This window comes from Callithrix jacchus, chromosome 13 (genome assembly GCF_049354715.1).
Source record: "Callithrix jacchus isolate 240 chromosome 13, calJac240_pri, whole genome shotgun sequence".
Lineage (NCBI taxonomy): Eukaryota > Metazoa > Chordata > Mammalia > Primates > Cebidae > Callithrix > Callithrix jacchus.
Genome location: NC_133514.1, coordinates 53,696,679 through 53,716,107, shown reverse-complemented (window position 1 = coordinate 53,716,107; position 19,429 = coordinate 53,696,679). Strand labels below are relative to the sequence as shown.

At 37.6% G+C, this 19,429-nt stretch overlaps 1 protein-coding gene across 24 annotated transcripts in view; it reads left to right on the top strand.

The window, feature by feature from the left end:
- Nucleotides 1–19,429, top strand: part of ANKRD12 (ankyrin repeat domain 12) — a 149,561-nt gene that overhangs the window by 120,501 nt on the left and 9,631 nt on the right. For 23 of the 24 annotated variants that reach the window (XM_008979488.5, XM_002757056.7, XM_078347734.1 and 20 more), the window contains 2 exons: nucleotides 2,056–6,755; nucleotides 15,193–15,291. In XM_008979488.5, the coding sequence (XP_008977736.1) occupies nucleotides 2,056–6,755; nucleotides 15,193–15,291 (4,799 nt within the window). The remainder of the gene's footprint in view (nucleotides 1–2,055; nucleotides 6,756–15,192; nucleotides 15,292–19,429) is intronic. The other variant, XM_035270569.3, reaches the window with a different exon arrangement.

Sequence of the window (19,429 nt, the reverse complement as noted above, 5' to 3'; positions counted from 1 at the left end):
TTGCTGAGGCCCACAGGCTGGCCAGCCTCTGGTTGAGCAGCACAGGATCTTTGCAGATGGCGTTGAGAAACCAATGAGCAGAGAGATGAGCCTGATGGGCCTGTGTGACTCTAGATACAGAGCCAGGTGAGAGTCATTCACCTGTAGAAATTTCCAGGCTTTCATTATGGACATTAGTGTCAGGGTAACTTAATTACTTTAGAATTTACATTCTTTCCTTTGCAAAACATAGAAATCTTTTAAAAGAACCATTGGAAAAAAAAGATATATCTGAATTGGAATGCATTGCTTCAAATTGATGAATCAGGAACACAAATGACAAACTAGTTTAGCTCTCAGTTTATATTTAACTCCATTAGAATTTACGGGGCTGGGTACTGGGCACAGTGGCTCATACCTGTATTCTCAGTACTTTGGAAGGCCAAGGCAGGTGGATCACTTGAGCTCAGGTGTTCAAGACCAGTCTGGGAAATTTGGTGAAACCCCATTTCTACAAAAATACAAAAAATATTCTGAAATACATAAAACAATTTGTGATGTCTACATAATTAAACCCTTTAAGTTACTGTTTTTAAGTCAGTTTTGGATTAAAGAATCTATTCAAGTTTTGGAGAGTTAAATCTCTCTCCATAAAAAGTATGTGTGTGCAGAATGTACAGAACTTTTTTTATTCTATTTTTTAATATGTATATATATTTTTTATTGTACTTTAGGTTCTGAGGTACATGTGTAGATTATGCAGGATTGTTGCATAGGTACATACAAGGCAATGTGGTTTGCTGCCTCCACCCCCCATCACCTTTACAGAACATTTTACCAGCTAATGTTTCCCCTTAATCAAGACCCCTGGGTTATTATATATATAAATGTATATGTATATAAAAATACATACATTTTTGGTAGCAGCAATTATTTTTCAGTTTTTAACAATTATGGATACATAATAGTTGTACATAATTTGTGGTGTACATGTGATATTTTGCTGTAAGTATACAGTGTGTAAAGATCAAACCAGGGTAATTGGTTTACCTCGAGCATTTATCATTTATTTGTGTTAGGGACATTCTAATTCCTCTCTTTTAGTTATGGGGAAATAGGAAATAAATAATTAACTATAGTTGCCCTGTTGTGCTACTGAACACTACATCTTATTTATCCTATCTAATTGTATTTTTGTACCCATTAACTCTCCCTTTCCACAACCCTTCCCAGTCTTTGATAGCTGTCATTCTTCTGTTTCCATGAGTTTAATTTTAGCTTCCCCATACAAGTGAGACTATGCTGTATTTGTCTTAGTGTGCCTGGCTTTTTTTCACTTTAAGTACTGTTTCCACCTCCATCCATGTTGTGGCAAATGATAGAATTTCATTCTTTTCTATGGTTGAATAATATTCTGTGTATATGAATCAGATTTTCTTTATCCATTTATCTATTGATAGACATTTAGGTTGATTACATATCTTGGCTATTGTGAATAGTGCTGCAATAAACATGGGAGTGCAGGTTATCTCTTCAATATACTAATTTCCTCTCATCCCATTTGAAATGACTTTTATCCAAAACATAGGCAATAATGAATGCTGGCATAAATGTGGAGAAAGAGGAACCCTTGTACACTGTTGGTGGAAATGTAAACAACCACTTTGGAGAACAGTTTGGAGTTTCCTCAAAAAACTACAAATAGAGCTGCCATGTGATTCAGCAACCCCACTGCTGGTTGTACACCCAAAAGAAAGGAAATCAGTATATCAAAGAGATACGTGCTCCTGTATTGATTGCAGAACTATATATTTATACTACATATTGTGATTTTTAACATACTCTGTGCTTTTAGAAGTGTCAAAAGGAGCCTTACCATAGAGCATATTTTATAGAAAAGCTGTTCTACAACACTAGCAGTTTTTACATATTGCTATTGCATTATTTCCATAAAAATATGTAGTGATCATGAATTGTTTGAAATGTTTATTGTATAAACTAGATTTTTCTCTCAAAAAAATTATTTTTCTGACAGTTGTGTTTTGACCAACACCACATTTTCTTTGTTTATTCTAGATTCTGAAGAGGCTCAATCTGTAAATCCTTCTAGTGTTGATGAAAATATTGACTCTGAAACAGAGAAAGACTCTCTCATCTGTGAAAGTAAACAAATCCTTCCCAGTAAAACACCTCTTCCATCTGCCCTTGATGAGTATGAGTTCAAAGATGACGATGATGAAGAAATTAATAAGATGATTGATGATAGGCATATTCTTAGGAAAGAACAACGAAAAGAAAATGAACCCGAAGCAGAAAAAACTAGTTTATTTGCAAAACAGGAGAAAGCCTTCTATCCTAAATCATTTAAAAATAAAAAACAAAAGCCATCTAGGGTTTTATATTCAAGTACTGAAAGTTCTGATGAAGAAGCTCTTCAGAATAAAAAGATTTCTACTACATGTTCTGTTATCCCTGAAACTTCAAATTCTGATACACAAACCAAAAAGGAATATGTAGTTACAGGTGAACACAAACAGAAAGGCAAAGTTAAAAGAAAATTGAAGAACCAGAATAAAAATAAAGAGAACCAAGAGCTGAAGCAAGAAAAGGAAGGAAAAGAAAATACCAGAATAACAAACTTGACAGTAAATACTGGACTAGATTGTTCAGAAAAGACCAGAGAGGAGGGGAACTTTAGGAAATCTTTTAGCCCAAAAGATGATACTTCATTACATTTATTTCATATTTCCACGGGTAAATCTCCCAAACATTCTTGTGGATTAAGTGAAAAACAGTCAACACCACTAAAACAAGAACATACTAAAACATGTTTATCCCCAGGAAGTTCTGAAATGTCATTACAGCCTGATCTTGTTCGGTATGATAATACAGAATCTGAATTCTTGCCAGAAAGTTCAAGTGTAAAATCTTGTAAGCATAAAGATAAAAGCAAACATCAGAAAGATTTCCATTTAGAATTTGGTGAAAAATCAAATGCCAAAATAAAGGATGAAGATCATAGTCCAACGTTTGAAAATTCAGATTGCACACTGAAAAAAACAGATAAAGAAGGTAAAACATTAAAAAAACATAAATTGAAACATAAAGAGAGGGAAAAAGAAAAGCATAAAAAAGAAGTAGAAGTTGAAAAGGAAAAATACAAAAATAAGGATAGTGCCAAAGAACTGCAGAGGAGCGTGGAATTTGATAGAGAATTTTGGAAAGAGAATTTTTTTAAAAGTGATGAAACTGAAGATCTGTTTTTAAATATGGAACATGAATCCCTAACATTAGAAAAAAAATCAAAATTGGAAAAAAACATCAAAGATGAGAAAACCAAGGAAAAGCATGTTTCAAAAGAGAGAAACTTTAAAGAGGAACGAGACAAGTTTAAAAAGGAAAGTGAGAAATCTTTTAGGGAGGAAAAAAAAGATTTAAAAGAAGAGAGAGAGAACATACCCACAGATAAAGACTCAGAATTAATTTCTTTGGGTATGAGTGCTATTGAGGAATCTATCGGGCTTCATTCAATGGAAAAGGAAATAGACATTGAAAAGCAAGAAAAGCATATAAAGGAAAGTAAAGAAAAATCTGAGAAGCGATTTCAAACTAAAGAAAAGGACATTGAGAAGGAAAGAAAAAACTTTGAAAAGAAGATAAAACATGAGCATAAATCAGAAAAAGACAAGTTAGATCTTAGTGAATGTGTCGATAAAATAAGAGAAAAGGACAAGCTGTATTTGCATCACACAGAAAAATGCCATAAAGAAGGTGAGAAGAGCAAAACTGCTGCTATTAAAAAAACTGATGACAGAGAGAAAAGTAGAGAAAAGATGGATAGGAAACATGACAAAGAAAAGCCTGAAAAAGAGAGGCATCTAGCAGAAAGCAAAGAAAAGCACTTGATGGAGAAAAAAAATAAACAATCAGATAATAGTGAGTATACTAAATCAGAAAAAGGAAAAAATAAAGAAAAAGACAGAGAGCTAGACAAAAAAGAAAAATCTAGAGATAAAGAAAGTATAAATATAGCTAACTCCAAACATGTACAGGAAGAGAAAAAATCAAGTATAGTAGATGGTAATAAAGCACAACATGAAAAACCCTTATCCCTTAAAGAAAAAACAAAAGATGAACCTTTGAAAACTCCAGATGGAAAAGAAAAAGATAAAAAAGATAAAGACATAGATAGATACAAAGAAAGAGACAAACATAAAGATAAAATTCAACTAAATAGTTTACTCAAACTAAAATCTGAAGCAGATAAGCCTAAACCTAAGTCATCACCAGCATCAAAAGATACCCGGCCTAAAGAAAAGAGGTTAGTGAATGATGATTTAATGCAGACAAGTTTTGAACGAATGCTAAGCCTTAAAGACCTAGAAATAGAACAGTGGCACAAAAAACATAAGGAAAAAATTAAGCAAAAAGAAAAGGAACGGTTGAAAAATCGTAACTGTTCAGAACTTAAAATAAAAGATAAAGAAAAAACAAAGCATACACCAGCTGAATCCAAAAATAAAGAACTTACTAGGTCAAAGAGTTCAGAATTGAGTGATGCTTATACCAAGGAGAAACAACCTAAAGATGCTGTGAGTAACAGATCACAATCTGTTGACACCAAAAATGTAATGACTTTAGGGAAGTCATCTTTTGTTTCTGATAATAGCTTAAACAGGTCTCCTAGATCAGAAAATGAAAAGTCAGGTCTCAGCTCCAGATCTGTATCCATGATTTCTGTTGCTAGTTCAGAAGATTCCTGCCATACTACAGTGACAACCCCAAGGCCTCCAGTTGAGTATGACTCTGACTTTATATTAGAGGGTTCGGAATCCCAAATGTCCTTTTCCCAGTCACCTTTTTTGTCAATTGCCAAATCACCTGCCCTTCATGAAAGGGAATTGGACAGCCTGGCTGACTTGCCAGAGCGGATTAAGCCACCATATGCAAACAGACTTCCAACATCCCATCTTAGGTCATCTTCTGTAGAAGATGTTAAACTAATTATAAGTGAGGGGAGACCTACTGTAGAAGTTCGAAGATGTAGCATGCCGTCTGTCATTTGTGACCATACAAAACAATTCCAGACAATATCAGAAGAAAGCAATCAAGGTAGCTTATTAACTGTGCCAGGAGATACTAGTCCTTCTCCCAAACCTGAGGTATTCTCAAATGTGCCTGAAAGAGAGCTTTCAGATGTGTCTAACATCCATTCCAGTCTTGCAGCCTCTCCAACTGGAGCTTCAAACAGCAAATGTGTTTCGGCTGATAGAAATATCAAGAATACTGCTCCAGTGGGCACTGTAATGGACAGTCCGGTGCATTTAGAGCCATCTAGTCAAGTTGGTGTGATCCAAAATAAATCATGGGAGTTGCCTGATAGACTAGAGACATTAAGCACCAGAGACTTTATCTGCCCACATTCTAACATACCTGATCAAGAATCCTCTCTTTTGAGTTTTTCTAATCCTGAAAACAAAATATTGAAAGAAAATGCTGATTTTTTTTCCCTTCACCAGACTGAACTGCCAGGAAACTCTTACGCTCAGGATCCAGCATCCTTTATGCCTTCACAGCAACCTTGCTCTTTCCCCAGCCAATCACTTTCAGATGCTGAATCGATTTCTAAACCTATGTCTTTGTCATATGTTGCCAATCAAGAGCCAAGTATTTTACATCAAAAAAATGCAGTTCAGATTATTAGGTCTGTTTTAGATACTGACAATGAATCTACAAAAGATACAGAAAATACTTTTGTCCTAGGAGATGTTCAAAAAACAGATGCCTTTGTCCCATTATACTCTGATGGCATTCTTCAGGAAGCATCACCAAACTTTGAGAAGGCTTACACTTTACCTGTGTTACTGTCAGAAAAAGACTTTAGTGGACGTGATGCCTCTACCCAGCTAAATACACATTATGCATTTAGCAAACTAACTTATAAGTCTTCCAGTGGCCATGAAGTTGAGAACAGCACAATTGATATTCAGGTTATTTCACATGAAAAGGAAAACAAAGTAGAGAGTTTGGTTTTAACTCATTTGAATAGGTGTGATTCTGATTTATGTGAAATGAATGCAGGGATGCCAAAAGGAAACCTAAATGAACAAGATAATCCAAAACATTGTCCTGAAAGTGAAAAGTGTTTGGTTTCCATAGAAGATGAAGAATCTCAACAAAGCATTTTATCAAGTCTGGAAAACCATTCACAACAGTCAGCTCAACCAGAAATGCATAAATATGGTCAGTTAGTTAAAGTAGAATTAGAAGAAAATGCCGAAGATGAAAAAACTGAAAACCAAATCCCTCAAAGAATGACTAGAAACAAAGCAAATACAATAGCAAATCAAAACAAACCTATTCTTGCTAGCTGTACACTATTATCAGAAAAAGACAGTGAATCCTCATCTCCTAGAGGAAGAATAAGATTAACAGAAGAAGATGATCCTCAAATTCACCATCCACGGAAAAGGAAAGTGTCACGTGTACCTCAGCCTGTGCAAGTGAGTCCCTCTTTACTACAGGCTAAAGAGAAAACTCAGCAATCTCTGGCAGCCATTGTAGATTCTCTGAAACTAGATGAGATTCAGCCATACAGTTCAGAGAGAGCAAATCCATATTTTGAATACTTGCACATAAGAAAAAAAATTGAAGAAAAACGCAAATTATTGTGTAGTGTGATTCCTCAAGCACCTCAGTATTATGATGAATATGTAACATTTAATGGATCATATCTCCTGGATGGAAACCCCTTAAGCAAGATTTGTATTCCCACAGTAAGTAATGTCATCACTTACTATACACCTGCAACGCTGTCCAATAGAAGTATAACGCTAGCCACATACATAATTTGAAGTTTTCTAGTAGCCACATTTTTAAAAGTACAAGCAGGTGAAATTTGTTTTAATAAATGTTTAACTTAATATATCCAAAATACTATTTCAACATGTAATCAATTTAGAACAAGTATTAATGAGATATTTTACATTTTTTAAGCTAAGTGTGAAATCTGGTATGCTTACAGCACATCTCAATTCAGACAAGCCACATTTTAGTAAGTACTAAGTGACCCTGAGTGGCTGGTGGCTACTTACTGGACAGCACAAGTCTACAGTATTTTCTTTTTCTTTCCTGCTTTTCTTTTTGCTTCAAAGAAAGCATGTTTTTATTTCTTGGAAGGTTAATGCCTCCACATATGCTTTTAAGCCCATTCTTTCCAGTCTTCTCTGGAACCGTCCTCTATTCAAACACTGTTCTTGCTAGTTTTTTGTTTTTTTGTTTTTTTTCATTTTTCCCTCTCCATTGACCTTTACCCACTCTGAAGATAGTTGGGTCACCTCTATCCTGGTGAGAAAAATGTTCTCCCGTGACTGTGTGAGTTTATCAAGCTTACTCTGTCCAAGTGTAATCTCTGCATGATTTCTCTGTCTCATACCTTTACCATTTTGCACTGGAAGGGGTCACCATTGAGCCCATAATTGCCAGATTCATTGGACTCATTTTTCTCTTTGATATGTCAAATTTGGCATTGTGACCACTTCATAAAATTCTTTCCTCCCTGTTCTTGCATGTTGGTGTTCTCTTCTGGTTCCTTTGCCTCACTGACTAATCTTTATTTAATTCTTCTTTTTTTCTTTTTTTTGGAGAGGCAAAGTCTCTCTCTATTACATAGGCTGGTCTTGAAGTCCTGGTTCCAAGCGATCCTTCTGCCTCTGCCTCCCAAAGTATTGGGATTACAGGCATGAGCCACCACACTCAGCCCTTTTTCTGTGTATTTTAGTGACTCGTTTTCTCTACACCCACCCTTTATTTTTATTTTACTATTTTCTTTCTTATAGCTCACTATAACTTAAGACCCCTGGGCTCAAGCAATCCTCTCATCTCAGCCTCCTGCGTAGCTGGGACTACAGGCACACACCACCATACCCTGCTAGTGCTTTGTTTTTTTTTGTTGTTGTTTGTAGAGATGAGGTCTCGCTCTGTTGCCCAGGCTGGTCTCAAACTCCTAGGCTCAAATGATCCTCCCACCCCGGCCTCCCAAAGCTGTGGGATTCCAGGCATGAGCCACCACACCTGGCCTTAATATGAGTTCACTGGTCATCCATTCTTCTGTTGACTTTTTGCTTATGTCTTTTTTAAATGTGGAAATTATCTATATATCTGTGGTTTCAGTAGTCTTCCAAGTGTCAAGTAGTTCCCTAAAATTCTTATCTGGTTGTATCATTTCTGACCTCCAAAACCAAATATCAGTACTTTCCGGGCATCACTACCTAAATTAAATACCCTTCTGACACCTTGTTATAGATTGGGTTCCCCAGGAAACAGGTGCTGAGATGGTGTGCAAGAGGCTTATTGGTGGGTTTCATCAAAAATAAATGAGTAAGGGAAGCAGAATTGAGCAAAGCAAGAAGTGAAATGCAGTTGCAACAGTGACCTCAGCTGAATCCACAAGACCTCTGAAGTGCATGGCCCTTCTGCTAGGTGATTTCTCAGGAAGGGAGCATGCCCTTGGGCACACCAGTGCTCAGATGAGTGCCTCATTCTTGCACTAAAACTTTAAACTTAACATGTACCAAAGGGAATTAGTTACCTCTCACTTTCTGAGAAACAAATCTGTATTCATTGGAACTGACACCACAGTAGAAAATGAGCAGTCACCAAATTCTAACCATTGTGCCTTCGAACTCCAAAATCTATACCCTCTACCACTGTCTTGGTATAATCTCTTACTTAGTATACCCATTGTGGCAGCTTTTTACTTCTGGCCTCTTGTCTGCTAGAGCATTCTCTTTTGTTGTTAAGTTTCTACTTTTTAAAACAATAAAAAGCTATTTCCCTACTTAAATACCTAAGATGTGATTAACTGGCTTCCCATGATCTGCAGCTTAAAATCCAAATGGTAAAGCCCTGCATAACCATGCATTTCATGATCTGACCTCAGTCCGACCTCTGCAGCTTCATTTTCTCACTGCTTCCAAACATACCCAGTATCTCAGCCAAACAACTCACTCTTTAACAGAAATTTCATCCTCACTGTTTTTGTAGTGCTGTTCCCTCCACCTGAAATGCCCTTCTCTCCAGGTCCCTTCTCTGTCCTTTTTTGTCTCTGCCTTTGTTTCAACTGTGATGTCACCTTTGTGGGAAATCTTGTTGAAGCAGAATTGCTTGGGTCATCCTTATGCTTTCTTTATAATATAATTAATCATGTACATGTCTGCCTCTGCCTGTGACCTGTAATACACTTACAGATTGAGTCCCAAATTTATCTTTAGTCCTGAATACACTACTGACCTGACCTCCATAACCACGTTTCTGACTGCTTTTGGACACCTGAATGTCCCACAAGATCCTTAAAATCATGTCTAAAGCCAAATGATTATCTTACCTCAAAAGTGTTTTTTGCCCTCTTTGGTTACTGTCATTGTCTGCTGTCTAATTTCCCCAACTGGGAACCCAAGATTCAACCTTGATCTCTTCTCGGCCTCACTTCAAACCAGTCACTAAGTCATGTTCATTCATCTTAACTTCCTTTCCCCTTTTCTGTTACCTCTGTTATGCAAGGACTTTGTTAGTTCCTTAGACTATCATTCAGATATTCAAATATTCATCTTATTGTATGTACAAGTCATAACTAGGTGCTAAGCATTGTGCTAGTAACCAGATACCAGAGATGAACAAAATATAGACATTGTGAATTGCTGCCATAGGTTTCTAGTCCTCATCTGATCTCTCCTCTCAATCTTGCTTGCTTTCTGTCTGGGTTCATTATAAAGCACAGATCTGATTTTGTGATTACTGGGCTAAACATCTTCAGGGACTCCCAGTTTTCTATAGGCTAACCTTCCTATTCCTTCTTGTATACAAGATCCTTCTCATACTGTTCTAGGCTTGGCTCCAGTTACTTCTCTAATGTGTACTTGTTGGCTATACTTGGAGTCCTCTGACTATTATGTGCTGTTTGACAGACATTCCTTCTTTCAAAGTCCAGTTCAAAAGAGATCAAAAAGTTAGAAGAAAGATGGTTTTTAGTCTTATATCCACAGAATACCTGATGCTAGTGCCTTTTGAATCTTAAAAATTGAGATTTAGATGGCAGTAGTAGTAGATTAAAAATAAGGGATTGTAGGATGGGCGTGGTGCTTATGCCTGTAATCCCAGCACATTAGGAGGCCGAGGCAGGCAAATCCTCTGAGGTCGGGAGTTGGAGACCAGCCTGGCGAATGTGGAGAAACCCCGTCTCTACTAAAAATACAAAATTAGCCGAGCGTGGTAGTGCATTACCTGTAATCCCAGCTATTCGGGAGGCTGAGGTGGTAGAATCGCTTGAACCTGGAATGCAGAGGTTGCAGTGAGCCGAGATCACACCATTGCACTCCAGCCTGGGCAACAAGAGCAAAACTCCATCTCAAAAAAAGAGGTGGGGGGTTGTAAATAAATTTGTTATTGATTATTTCAGCAACATAATCTGTTAATGAGACAAAAAATATAAAGCTAGTAACTTTCTTATTTCATTCCCCAACTTTGTTTTCCCTTAAAAAGTAAGAAATTTTACCTGAAATAATATGTAGTGACATAGGCTTAAAATAGAGGTATAACTGTAAAGAACAAATTTAAGTTAGAACTTTTAAACAAACTATTTCAGTAAAAATCATTTTAGATGAACCGTATTAGGTTGCTGCCTTAATCTATTGACTACGTATATATACATTTATTGTGTATATATATACATACACACATATATGTAATCTGTATATGATAAATACATAAATGTGTATATGTTCGTATGTCACCTTACTCTTGCAAAAGTGATGTAATTCAAGTTTGACTTCCTTGAAACAATTCTCAGAATATGTCTGGTTATATTTAGTGTGGCCAGGCACAGTGGCTCATGCCTAATCAATCCCAGTACTTTGGGAGGCCAAGGCGGGTGGATCATCAGGTGTCAAGACCATCCTGACCAACAAGGTGAAATCCCATCTCTACTGAAAATACAAAAATTAGTTGTGGCGGGCATCTGTAATCCCAGCTACTTGGGAGGCTGAGACAGGAGAATCGCTTGAACCCAGGAGGCAGAGGTTGCAGTTTGCTGAGATCGCGCCATTGCACTCCAGCCTGGGTGACAGAGCAAGACTCTGTCTCAAAAAAAGAAATTGTATCAAATATTGTTCTAAGAGGGACTATAAACAGAGGTGAGAAATATTCCTTAATGTAGTGGGAAGTTATTTTTATTTTTTAATGAGAATTAACTAAAGTAGTGAAACACAGCACAATATAGTAGAAAGCACTGTAGGTTTCCAATTAGCATATATGACTGCAAGTCTGGATTTTGTTACCGACCCACTGTGTGATACTGAATTATTTCCCATCTCTGATCCTTAGTTTTCACATCTGTAAAACAAAAATAAATGTCTACCCTACCTCAAAGTAGGTTGAAATAGAATATGCCAAAGCCCAATAAAACTTTTGAAACACTATATAGATTTAAGGTGGTTACCATTATTTTATACAGCTGCAAATCACTTTAAGGTTCATACTTATTCAAGCTAATATGTGAACTCCAGAGTTTGTACATAAAATGCTGTGTATGTAAGTTTACTGGACTTAAACTCATTTGTTCAAAATTCAGTTTGAAAAATAATAAAGACCAGCATAACAAAAATCTTGTGGGCACGACATTCTTTTTCTTACTTTCCAATATGGCTTTATCCATTTGTTCCCTACCAGCCAACTAATTGCCATTTTATGAAAGTAATCTTTCCTCACATTTATGTTATCCAGTTATAGAACCCATTAGAAATTGTAAAATGGGGACCAGGCCTGATGACTTAATAACTGTAATCCCAGCACTTTAGGAGGCCAAGGTGGAAAGACCACTTGAGGCCAGGGGTTCAAGACCAACGAGGTGTCTACAAAAAAAAAAATTGTGGTAAAACATTCCCAGAGTTAGTTGGTTTATCCTTCTAGTACTTTAATCATAATTTAACCATACTGCTGCCATTTTTCCAGAGGAGATCAAGGGGAGTAAAGCTGCAGGTCACATCACAAAAATCAAATGAACAGGGAGGAAACAAGATTTGTTACAACCTAGTATCTACTGTGGCCACTGATTACACACTACAGAAATCTTGGAAGGCTCCCAGGAGTGGGTGATAAAAGAAAGTGTATCCTTGGGAAGCTATCAAGGGAATGAGTATTCTCAAGACTCCTGGGACCCAGATACTGAAAGACAAAATCTCCAAGCATTATTTACTTAAGGATGGATGAGGAAAACACCAGAGGGAAAGTTTCCTGAGAAAGCCTCCATATCTCTTTGGTGATTTTCTCTCTCTCCTATATGTGATATACGCTAATGATTCCCACTTTTAAATATCCTGACCAGATCTCTCTCCTCGGCTTGTTTTATGTAACTGCATAGCTCCATCTGAATGTCCATAAGCTTCAGAAACTCAAGTCAGCACTGAGCTGAAGTTACGCAGTAACCTGCTTCTCTTTCTCCTCTCCTGTCCCCTCCTGTGGTCTCTTACCACCCTCCAGTTCTCAACTCTAAGCCTCAGTCCTCTGCAGGTGTGTTGTTTATTGGGTCAGTCACCAGTATTTTTCAAACCCATTTCCTTCACTCCTTCCTCCGTCTCACACTAACACAACAGTAATCTTCCTCAATTCCTAGCCTGCAATCTTGTCCCCATAGTATCCATTCACACACGGCAGCAAGCTGTCAGACATGGTTCTCCATTACTTAACCCTAATGTGTTCTCTGTAATACCTCTTCCACAACATGTTATTTAAATACCTCCTGTGTGAGTTGGGGAGGCTTTCATGGTCAAATAAGATTGGGAAACTGAATCTAAAAATAAATAGGTTCACTGCAGGATTTATCAGAAGCTTTGATGTATTGAGAGTTTTCTAAGTGGGTACATTTATACAAGTATACAGTGTTTTCCAAACTTGTTCCTGGAACCATTTCTGTAAATCTTTACAGAATTGTAAGATTGTAAAGAATTAAAAGAGAAATTGTAGGCCCAATCTTCTGTGGAACATACTTACAGAGTAGACTGCAGCCTGCGTTACTTTACCCCTGCTGATCTCTTCTGTGGTGTTAAGTTTTTAGACCATCAAATTTCACAAAATGGTGTGAAATAAGGATGACAGAGTAATGGCAAAACTGCAGTTAACTTTGGTATCAACCTATAGTCTGCAGATTCTCTGTTTTTGCATGCTATCCTGTCTTCTGGGAATTATCTCCCTCCTTTACCTTTCTTCCCACATGACTTATTTCACTAACTCTTTAACTTTGACTCCTCTTCCTTTAAGATGCAGGTCAGGTATTTACCCTCTTGAGGAAGCTTTCTCTGGCACATCAGTGTCAGATAGTAGATATTCTTTCTCTATATTCCTTGAAATAACTAGATTCCTCTATGATTTTCCAAAACTAAAACCACCAATCTACAACTCATGCTAAATTTAAAGCAGTTCACAGGACACAGAAATCAAACAAATGGATTACTGCAATTAGAGGCCTGAGAGATGAACAGCCCCAATAAGTTATTTGTCCTGTAGAATTTTCAACATTGTGATTCAACTGATTGAGTGCTTGTGGTGGTAGTTAACATGTTTTCAGTCTCTCATAATGCTGATTATCGAGTCTGTGTAGAGCCAGGTGTGATTTTGCCAAGAGCTTTTCATAATATGGTGTTACATGATTCCTGTGGCACTACATCAAGAAGTGGAAAATACCTGATTGTCCCACTTTCATATGGAATTGACTGTTAAACCAGAAGACTTAGAGCTTGCCAAAACATACTAAGATATCTTACTTTGTGGGGGGAAATACAAATTCTCCAAGGGGTAGAAAAAGAGTAGGTGTCACAGATGGTTATTGCCATCCCTTGGATGTCTTTTTTTGTTTGTTTTTAATTTTTGTTTTTAACTTAAGAGACAGTCTTGCTGTGTTGCCCAGGCTGGAGTGCAGTGGTGCAGTCATAATCTGCAGCCTCAGACTCCTGGACTCAAGCAATCCTCCTATCTCAGCCTCCTGAGTAACTGAGGCTACAGGTGGATACCATCACATCCAGATCATTTTTTAATTTTTTGTAGAGATGGGGTCTCAATCTGTTTCCCAGGCTGGTCTTAAACTCCTGGTCTTAAGCAATCCTGCTTTGGCCTCCCAAAGTGGCCAGAGCCACCATGCCTGGCCAAGAGGTCTCTTTTTTTTTTTTTTTTTTGAGATGGAGTCTCACTCAGTCACCCAGGCTGGAGTGCATTGGCCCCATCTCCGCTCACTGAAACTTACTGCCTCCTGGGTTCAAGCAATTATTCTGCGTCAGCCTCCTGAATAGCTGGGACTAACTACAAGCACCAGCTACCATTCCCAGCTAATTTTTATATTTTTAGTAGAGGCAGGGTTTCACCATATTGGCCAGGATGGTCTGGAACTCCTGACCTTGTGATCCACCCACCTTGGCCTCCCAAAGTGCTGGGATTACAGGCATGAGCCACTGCACCCAGCCAGTGTTTCTCATTTTAACAGTGGAGTTATATGCATAGATGGAATCAGCTTCCTTAACCTCCAGCATCTACCAGAAAGCACAGTCCACTGTAGTATCAAATTAGAGATGAATCAGAAGCTTTTTGGAGTGTGGATAAAGTCATGTGGGATATCAAATGTAATAAAGAAGTTTGAAAAACAAATTTGTGAGACCATCTACTTCTATAAAAGAATTAAATGTAACACTCAGGACTTTAGTGTTTGATATTTATTGCATCTTCAGATGGACCTCACTATACAGGTACAGTTGAACTGCTTTAATCTCTAGGAGTGTTTCCTTCATGTTTATACCAGCTTTTCTGGTTTTGTGACTCCTCCTTCCTTCCCTCCTTGTCTATGAGCTGTCATTGATGATCTAAAACATGTCTCCCTAGAATATCTTCCATAGTCCTAATTTGCCTGAAATTTGTTGTGTCCTCAGAATCAAAACATCTTAACTGTGTTCAGTGTTTCAAACAAGAGTAACCAGTTGTATATTTGGTTCTGTATTATTTAATTCACAAGATATCAAAATTTGATTTTTTTATGCACTAAAAGGGTTTAATTTTTTTTTTTTCTATTTACATCTGAACTGGTTACCATAGTTCTAGGAGGGGGTTTCACTTTAAAAGAATAGCCCATTCTTGCAAATAAAACTATTTTAAACTATACATTTTTTTAAAAATTAGATTACACCACCACCTTCGCTGTCAGATCCACTTAAAGAGCTTTTCCGGCAGCAGGAAGTTGTAAGGATGAAACTACGTTTGCAACACAGTATTGAAAGGGTAAGAAATGTTTAAATTTACTCTTATGCTAAAAATAACTGGGTTTAGCAATAAATTAAAATGGTTTGTAATTCTTTTATTAGTGGATTTGAAAAATCTAGAACCATTTTGGGAAGTGGTTTGATTTTATCTTGGGCTTAATTAAATGAAAAAAATTTAAGCCTATTTTAGGATAGCTGCTGCCATATTATAATTCATGTTGAGTATATTTTTAATATATAAGTCTCTAATAACTTATTATTTGTTGAATTTGTAGAGCTATCACAGTAGATACCTAATGGAACATTTGGATTTTCAAGTTTTAGAATCGTTGCTTGGTACCAGCTATTTTAGGGCTAAAGGGCAAAATACTTAAAAAGGGTATGCTTATTTGTCCACATAGGTCTGCCTTAGTATCTGTCTTCCATTAGTCTTGCATGAAATTACAGGAAGAAAAGCCTATTCTAGCTATTTATAGAAAGTATAAGTCATTTTGCTTGGATTTACAAAACTATAGCATGTTCTTAATCTTTGGGGAGGGTTGAGGGCCTCCAAAAATGTGATGTAAGCTATGATCCTTCTTCACAGAAATATATATGTACTCACATGTAAACAAAATTTATATATAATTTCTTTGATTCAAACATTATTGATTTTCCTGGCACAGGTTCTTAACTCTTTTCCTACTGTGGGCTTCTGTAACAGTCTAGGAAATTTGAAATCTCTTCTCAGAATGTTTTTAAATAAAAAAAATTCATAGGATTACAAAGAGAAGTAACAAGCACAATACAGAGTTTAAAACACTGCATTACTCATTGACAATGAACAACTTGTTAGCAATAAGAAGTTAGGTAATACAATATACATCAATAGCTATTTCAACTATCAGACATTTGAAGCCACCTTCAACGTATATATTCATCTGTGCACTTCTCCAGGTTACAGAAATCCTTGCCACCTTACAGTTAAAAATTCTTATTTGAATTGTGTAATTTGTAGAACTTTAACAAATAATAGAATGATACCACCTTCCATTTATTTAACCAATAAATAATTTAGAATTGCAGAATACTCAAGGGTAACTTTAAATGTCTAACTAATATGAGAACAAACAACTTTATATTGTGGTGACTCAGTAACTACTAGCTGCAGAATTGCTTGATCTTGGCCAGCTATGTCATACACGTATCTCTACACAGAACTGCAGTTAGGTGTCATATAGCAGCAGATCTCATACCTGCAGGGATTTTGTTTTGTTCTGTTTTTTTGAGACAGTCTCACTCTGTCACCCAGGCTGGCAGTGGTGTGATCATCACAGCTCACCACAGCCTCAACCTTCAAGGCTCAAGCCATCCTTTTGCCTCAGCTTCCCAAATAGCTGGGACTACAAGTATGTACCACCACACCCAGCTAATTTTTTAAAAATTTTTTTGTAGAGATGGGGTCCCAGTGTGTTGCCCAGGCTGGTCTCCAACTCCCGGGCTTAAGCCATCCTCCTGCCTTAGCCTCCCAAAGTGCTGGGATTATAGGTATGAGCCATTGTGGCCAGCCACTGCTGGAATTTTGAAGAGGAAATTAGTATAAAAATTTGAGGGGATAGCATTACAACTATAATACATTAATAAATTGGAAATATTTGTGATTCTATGGATGACAAAGCTGCAGATACTTCTGATTCTACTGTGGTTTGTGGACATATTCATGATTGAAAGAAATGCCAGTTGGAGGTTAGTGAAAATAAAGACATAAGTTTTTTCCTATCCAAGTTCCCAGACTACTGTATCCCCATTCTATCTTCAGACTTCTTGAGGGTGTAAGGACCTCAAGTTAAGAACTATGCTGTTCAAGGGTCATTTTCCCCACAGAAAATTGTAATATTTGAAACTATACTAAATGAACAAAGTTTACAGCCAAAGTCCCTGGCCCATTTCCTCAGAATTTCCCAATGCCCCACTCTGCCACCCCAGAAACTAAGAGGAAGCAAGACATTGGCACACCCGTAACCTATCCTTAGAAGACACTGCTTGAGAAGCTCTGCTCAAGGGGTTTAAAAACACAAAATTAAGAATGCTGATAGAAAGTATACTATTTAGATCATCAGTTAAGCAACATTTACAATAAAATGACATCTCAGTTATTTTAGGAGAGAGACTTTAGAAAATGTATTTCTCAGTTGGGTGCAGTGGCTTATGCCTGTTATTCCAGCACTTTGGGAGGCCGAGGCAGGTGGATCGCCTGAGGTCAGGAGTTCGAGACCAGCCTGCCCAACATGATGAAACTGCATCTCTTCTAAAAATACAAAACTTAGTTAGGTGTGGTGGCGGGCATCTGTAATCCCAGCTTCTGGAGAGGCTGAGGCAGGAGAATCACTTGAACCCGGGAGGCGGAGGTTGCGGTGAACTGAGATTGTGCCTGGCAACTCCAGCCTGGGCAACAAGAGTGAAACTCTGTCTCAAAAAAAAAAAAGTTAATTAAGACCATGTTTTTTTGTGTTTTTTTCATGAATTTAATAAAAATCTGCAATAATACATATTTGGATGTAATGTGGCCTGTATTCTCCATGAGGAGAAGAGCAAAGTTCCTGGGAGTTGAGAAAGGAATGGGAAACATGGTGAGGAGGAGAAGGCTAGGCACATTCTTTGTATTCTCCCAGCCCAGCCTTATAGTCAGGGCCAATAAAATCATATATGTTATGAAACTGGTGAGTTCCTGGAGTCATTTTACCTCTCTGTGAAGTTCTAGCTAGCCACAGGTCCCAGGGTTATCCCCATTGATATTTAGGTAAAAGAATATAGTTAGGACCAGACGGCACAAGTCTGTAGCCAAGATTAGGATGGGTTGGGATCTGCAGCTGGCCCTCAGGAATTCTCAGTCTGCTAAATGCAGATTGCCTAGATCATTTTATTAACCTTGTGGTAGAATGACTCTGCATATTACATAAGTAGTTTTGGGCCCCACTTAATACATTAAGGAAGGATTTTATTGTGATGTCAGAGGTTTACAAGTAGTTGATGTCAGCGTACAGTATGTTTTTTCTATAAAAATACTCATTTATAGGCCAAGTACGGTGGCTCATGCCTGTAATCCCAGCACTCGGCTGAGAAGGGCAGATCACCTGAGGTTGGGAGTTTGAGACCAGCCTGACTAACATGGAGAAATCCTGCCTCTGCCAAAAATACAAAATTAGCTGGGCGTGGTGGCGCATGCCTGTAATCCCAGCTACTCGGGAGGCTGAGGCAGGAGAATTGATTGAACCTGGGAGCCAAGATTGCACCATTGCACTCCAGCCTGAGCAACAAGAGCAAAACTCCATCCTAAAAAAGTAAAAAAAAAAAAATTCATTATAAAAAGCTGCCAACACAGGGGATACCACTTCAGACCGAGTAGAATGGCTATTATCAAAAAGACAGATATAACAAGTGCTGGCAAGGTTCTGAAGAAATTAGCACTCTTCCATTGCTGATAGGAATGTGAAATGATACAGCTACTGTGGAACACAGCTTGGTGGTTCCTCAACAAGTTAAACAGAGTCACCAGATGACCCAGCAGTTCCAATCCTACTTATTTACTGAAGAGAAATGAAAACATGCATCCAAACAGAAACCTGAGTGTGAACATTTATAGCAGCATTTTTAAAATATTATCCCAAAATGTAAATAGCCTGTAGGAGAGGCAAAAGTTACCTCTACCATCTTAAGGTCTCCAGCTGGGCCTTAAGGTCACCTCAGCCTCCCAAAGCATTGAGATTACAGGTGAAAGCCACCATGCCTGGCCAGCATATTTTAAATGACTTTTATCTTACTTCATCTGACATAGACAGATTAACAGGAGAAAAATGTGCAGATTTATTTAATGTAAGATTTATGTCACATGGGAACCAAAGAAGTGACAAGACCTAAGTGATTTTATACTAGGTTGAAGAAGGAAAGGCAGCTGTGGAAAAGTAAAATCTACTGGGAGGCTAAAGGAAGGTGAAACTTACCTTAACAAGGTCTGTTTGTACAGAATTCTCTTGGCCTTGAGTCCCTGTCTCTGGTCATAAGAATGTTTCTTTCCTCCTGGTTTCAGGAGATCATCTTTCCCATGGAAGTTTTATCTCTGGCTTTCAGGTAGAAAAGGGGAGGTCAGAACACTCTTGAGCCTGCAGACTTCAAACTGC